Source organism: Chiloscyllium plagiosum, chromosome 43 (genome assembly GCF_004010195.1).
Source record: "Chiloscyllium plagiosum isolate BGI_BamShark_2017 chromosome 43, ASM401019v2, whole genome shotgun sequence".
NCBI classification, from domain to species: domain Eukaryota; kingdom Metazoa; phylum Chordata; class Chondrichthyes; order Orectolobiformes; family Hemiscylliidae; genus Chiloscyllium; species Chiloscyllium plagiosum.
The window spans coordinates 15,236,265-15,242,389 of record NC_057752.1 but is presented as its reverse complement, the minus strand read 5'-3'; the positions used below and the strand labels follow the sequence as shown (position 1 = coordinate 15,242,389).

Sequence of the window (6,125 nt, the reverse complement as noted above, 5' to 3'; positions counted from 1 at the left end):
TCAGTATCAGTCCCACATTGAGCACTGTGTCCAATTCAGTGTCAGTCCCCCATTGAACACTGTGTCCAATTCAGTGTCAGTCCCCCATTGGGGCTGTCTGTCCATTTCAGTGTCAGTCCCACATTGAGCACTGTATCCAGTTCAGTGTCAGTCCCACATTGACTACAGTATCCAGTTCAGTGTCAGTCCCAATTGAACACTGTGTCCAATTCAGTGTCAGTCCCCCATCGGGCTGTCTGTCCAGCTCAGTTTCAGTCCCACGTTAAACACTATGTCCTGTTCAGTGTCAGTCTCACATTGAGCTCTGTATCCAATTCATTGTCAGTCCTACATTGAGCACTGTGTCCAGTTAAGTGTCAGTCCCACATTGAGCAGTGTGTCCACTTCTGTTTTATCCACATTGAGTGTTTTTGTCCAATTCAGTCTCAGTCCCTCCTTGAATACTGCGTCAAATTCAATGTCAGCCCCACTTTATCTACTGAGTCCAGTTCACTGTCATTCCCCACTGAGCACTGTCCAGTTCAGTGTCAGTCCCACATTGAGCACTGTGTCCAGTTCAGTATCAATCCCACATTGAGCACTGTGTCCAGATAAGTGTCAGTCCCACATTGAGCACTGTGTCCAGTTCAGTGTCAGCCCCAAATTGAGCACTGTGTCCAGTTCAGTGTCAGTCCCACCTTGAGCACTGTGTCCAGTTCAGTATCAGTCCCACATGGAGCACTGTGTCCATTTAAGTGTCAGTCCCACATTGAGCTGTATGACCAGTTCTGTTTAGGTCCCACATTGAGCACTGTGTCCAATTCAGTGTCAGTCCCCTATTGGGCTGTCTGTCCTGTTCAGTCTCAGTCCTACATTGAGCACTGTCCTGTTCAGTGTCAGTCCCACATTGAGAACTGTGTCCAGCTCAGTTTCAGTCCCACGTTGAACACGATGTCCTGTTCAGTGTCAGTCTCACATTGAGGATTGTATCCAATTCATTGTCAGTCCTACATTGAGCACTGTGTCCAGTCCCCTGTCCGTTCCACATGGTGCACTGCGTCCAGTCCTTTCTGAACCCTACATTGGGCACTGTGTCCAGTTCAGTGTCAGTCCCACCTTGAGCACTGTGTCCAGTTCAGTGTCAGTCCCACGTGAAACACGATGTCCTGTTCAGTGTCACTCTCACATTGAGCACTGTATCCAATTCATTGTCAGCCCCACATTGAGCACTGTGTCCAGTTCCGCGTCCGTTCCACATGATGCACTGCGTCCAGGCCTGTCTGAACCCTACATTGAGCACTGTATCCAATTTAGTGGCAGCCCCACATTGAACACTGTGTCCAGTTCTGCTTTATCCACATTGAGCGCTTTGTCCAATTCAGTCTCAGTCCCTCCTTGAATACTGCGTCAAGTTCAGTGTCAGCCTCACTTTGCCCACTGTGTCCAGTTCACTGTCAGTCTCAACTGAGCACTGTCCAGTTCAGTGTCAGTCCCACTTTGAGCACAATGTCCAATTCACTGTCAGTCCCACATTGAGCACTGTGTCCATTTCAGTGTCAGTCGCACAATGGGAAGTGTATCCAGTTCTGTGTCCTTCCCCCATTGAGCACTGTGTTCCATTCAGTGTCAGTCTCACATTGAGCACTGTGTCCAGTTCAGTGTCGATCCCACATTGAGCAATGTGTCCAGTTCAGTGTCAGTCCCACATTGAGCACTGTGTCCCGTTCAGTGTCAGTCCCACATTGACCACTGTGTCCAGTTCTGTTTCAGTTCCACATTTAGCACTGTGTCCAGGTCTCTGGAACCGGACCCAGTGCTCAAATAATTGAAACGAGTCTGAAGTGCTAAAGTTGCCGTCGTCCCAGAGGGTTTTAAGGCTACTTTCTCCTCAGAGACAGATAATGGTGATGATTTGAACCTGATGGTCACCATACCTCAGGCATGGTGTGAAATTGAGAGCATGGGATCTTCAGAATGACCTCAGACATAACACAGGCATCGCGTCACTTATTCATAGATTCGAAAAATCTATGTGCCTCATATGATAATGAATAAGGGCCGAGAAGGTGGAATCAGAGGACAAGGGGTTGAATGGATTTCTAGCTGCCTTCAAGACTGAAGACAGAGTTTGGGAGTTGAGGAGACCTGTTCAGACTGACTGAAGATAGGAAGTGATTCGCCACAAGGATCAGTGCTGGGGTCACTGCTGCTCACAATTTACTTTAAAATGATAAACACAATATCTAAGTTTCTGAATCTCATGATGGTTTGGGGTGGAAATGGTCAATGCTATGGAGGACTGCTATAAACTACATGAAGATACGAATCAACTGGCAGAAAGGGGAAACAATTGGCAAATGACATTCAATGCAGTGAAATGTGAGGTCATCCATTTTGGAAAGTGCGAGTCTAGTTGGGTTGAGTAACAGAGGGATCGATAGAAAATTTATCACAAAGGAAGAAGACATTTAGCCATTGGTGTCTGTACCAGCTGAATAAACTAGCCACCCATTTGCAATTCCAGCACCTGGTCCATCACCTTACAGACTACAGCACTTTAGGTACAGATGCGGGTTCCTTTTAAATGAATTGAGTGTTTCTACATTAATCACGAAACTGGGCAGAGAATTTCAGACTCCCACAACCATCGCTCCCTCTAATCCTTCTCCCACAGCACCTTCAATCTGTGCCCTGATTGAAATAGATCCTCCCTGTCCCACTCGATCTAACCCCCCTCATTATTTTGAACCCCTCATTTAAGTCAGCCCTCAGTCTCTGCTGTTCTAAGGAAAACAACCCCAGTCTACCCGATCTATCCTCCGAGCTCAATCTTCAAACCCTGGCAACATTTTTGTGAATGCCCTCTGGAACAATGTGTCCTTCTTGGAATGTGGCAACTTGAACTGTGCACAAAATTCTAGCTGTGGTCAAACCACTGTCTTGTACAGTTCCTGCATCACATTCCTGCTTTTATATTCATTACCGTGCCCAAGGAAAGGACACATCCCATAAGCCGCCTTCACCATCTTATCCACCCATCTGCTTCCTTCAGGGGCCTGTGGGCGTGCCTTCCAAGTTCTCTCACTTCCTCTACTTCTCTCAATGCTCTCCCACTTATTGTGTCTTCCTTTTTGCTTTGTTTGCCGTCTGAAATGTATAACCTCGCAGTCTTGGAGTGAATTCTACTTGCCACTTTTCCACCCACAACCACACCATTGACATCACCCTGTTGTCTACATCTATTGTTTTCACTATCAATGACCTAGCCAACGTTTGTTTCATCTGCAAATTTCCCAGAAGGCATGTTCAAATGCACGTCATCAATATATGCCACAGACAGCAAGTACATCAGCACAACACTGCGAGCCCTTTCGGATATTGCAGTACAAGTACCCCAATCGCTAAAAGTTTTGCCTGAGCTTAACAAAGCCTATTGAAAATAAAGCAAACCCAGCTTTATTTTTAGAGCAATAGAATTGAAAAGTACAGAAGCTCTGCTGAACCACACTTAAGAGTAAACCTTGCAGGTCCGGTCGCTATAGTGTGGCAGATGGATGTGTACAGGAACTGGATGTCCATGGTGAAGATAAGTAGGCAAAAGTGAAGACTGCAGATGCTGGAAACCAGAGTTTAGATCAGAGTGGTGCTGGAAAAGCACAGCAGGTCAGGCAACATCCGAGGAGCAGGAAAATCGACGTTTCGGGCAAAAGCCTTTCATCAGGAATCTCTATTCCTGATGAAGGGCTTTTGCCTGAAACATCAATTTTCCTGCTCCATGCTGAAGATAAGGCAGTGATGGCAGGGGAAACAAAAATCTTGGAGGTAGAGGGCGTGTATGGTGTCCCGAATGTGTGTGGAGAGTGCCTGGACCAAGGGGGACAGGATGGTATCAAGGTCAGCGGAGATAAGGTCGATGGGGCAGGAGCAGGCTTAGACAATAGGTCCACCGGGGCAGTCAGGTTTGTGAATTCTGGGTTAGAGTTAGAACCGGGGTTCCCGGACTATGAGATTGGAGGTAGTGGATGGGAGATCCCCTGAGGCGATGAGGTTGTGGATGGTTTGGGAGATGATGGTTTGGTGATGGGAGTTGACATCATTATCGAGGGGCAGTAGGACGGGATGTCTGCGAGTTGGCACATGGCCTCAGCAGCATGGAGGTCAGTGCGCCAAACTACCACTGCAACCCCCTTTGTCCATTGGTTTGATGGTGAGGTTGGGGTTGGAGTGGAGGGAGTGGAGGGATGCGCATTGCGAGGGTGAGAGATAGAAGTGGGTGAGGGGGTGTGGACAGATTGAGGCGGTCAGTGTCCCGGCAGCAGTTGGCAATGTAAAATTCGCCCGTAGTGTCTAAGGATGTGCAGCCTAAGAGGATTAGCCATGGGAAATGCATAGTTACAGGGATAGGGTAGAATAAAAAACAAAGAACAAAGAACATTACAGTGCAGGAACAGGCCCTTCGGCCCTCCAAGCCTGTGCCAAACCAGATTCTCTGTATAAACCTGTTGCCTATTTTCTAAGGATCTGTATCTCTCTGCTCCCTGCCCATTCGTGTATCTGTCTAGATACATCTTAAATGACGCGATCGTGCCCACCTCTACCACCTCCACTGGCAACGTGTTCCAGGCACCCACCACCCTCTGCGTAAAGAACTTTCCACACATAGCTCCCTTAAACTTTTCCCCTCTTACCTTGAACTCATGACCCCTCGTGATCGAGTCCCCCACTCTGGGAAAAAAGCTTCTTGCTATCCGCCCTGTCTATACACCTCATGATTTTGTAGACCTCAATCAGGTCCCCCCTCAACCTTTGCCTTTCTAATGAAAATAATCCTGATCTGCTCAACCTCTCTTCATAGCCAGCACCCTCCATACCAGGCAACATCCTGGTGAACCTCCTCTGCACCCTCTCCAAAGCATCCACATCCTTTTAGTAATGTGGTGACCAGAACTATATGCAGTATTCCAAATGTAGCCAAACCAAAGTCCTATACAACTCTAACATGACCTGCCAACTCTTGTACTCAATACCCCGTCCGATGAAGGCAAGCTTGCCTTCTTGACAACTCTACTGACCTGCGTTGCCACCTTCAGGGAACAATGGACCTGAACACCCAGATCTCTCTGTACATCAATTTTCCCCAGGACTTTTCCGTTTACTGTCTAGTTCGCTCTTGAATTGGATCTTCCAAAATGCATCACCTCGTATTTGCCTGGATTGAATTCCATCTGCCGTTTCTCAGCGCAACTCTCCAATCTATTTATATTGTGCTGTATTCTCTGACAGTCCCCTTCACGATCTGCTATTCCACCAAACTTAGTCTCATATGGTCGAGGGGTGGGTCAGGCTGGGATGCTCTTTGATGGGTCGGTGTGGACTCAATAGGACAAACAGCCTGTGTCTACACTGTCCTACATTCTAGGATGACTCTATGAAAGGAAATGCTTCATCTTTCCAGTCAACCCAGAAGATGGAAACAATCCAGGAGACTCCAGAATACATGGCAGAACGAATTGAAGAAACTGTGGGCCAGACACGAGACAGAATAATGTCAGCGCAATTTGAGTGCTACTTAAAGATCATCAGTGACCCACCATATGAGAAAGAAGGTATGTACATGCAGTTAAAAATCTGTCTAAAGACAGCAACCTAGAAATCCATTTCCTCTTCACAGTGATCGTTTGTGACTCATTTTCCTGTACACAGGCTGATTACTTGAACTGTCGTGCTGCCATTTCACAGTGTCCTTTCACACTGAGGCACTGGGTGGGACAGTGGGTCATCACTGTCCTTTCACACTGAGGGACTGGGTGGGACAGTGGGTTATCACGCTGTCCTCTCACACTGAGGGACTGGGTGGGACAGTGGGTTATCACACTGTCCTTTCACACTGAGGGACTGGGTGGGACAGTGGGATATCACGCTGTCCGTTCACACTGAGGGACTGGGTGGGACAGTGAGTTATCACACTGTCCTCTCACACTGAGGGACTGGGTGGGACAGTGGGTTATCACACTGTCCTCTCCCACTGAGGGCCTGGGTGGGACAGTGGGTTATCACACTGTCCTTTCCCACTGAGGGACTGGGTGGGACAGTGGGTTATCACACTGTCCTTTCACACTGAGGGACTGGGTGGGACAGTGGGTTAT

General features: G+C 47.9%; 1 protein-coding gene across 5 annotated transcripts in view; it reads left to right on the top strand.

Moving 5' to 3' along the window:
• The window catches only part of LOC122543404 (calcitonin gene-related peptide type 1 receptor-like), a 96,238-nt gene that overhangs the window by 43,379 nt on the left and 46,734 nt on the right, over window positions 1-6,125 (top strand). For 4 of the 5 annotated variants that reach the window (XR_006310015.1, XM_043682109.1, XM_043682108.1 and 1 more), the window contains one exon: window positions 5,399-5,585. Coding sequence is in view for 4 of the 5 variants with exons in the window: in XM_043682109.1 (XP_043538044.1) it covers window positions 5,399-5,585 (187 nt within the window). In the remaining variant the exon portion in view is untranslated. The remainder of the gene's footprint in view (window positions 1-5,398; window positions 5,586-6,125) is intronic. The other variant, XM_043682111.1, reaches the window with a different exon arrangement.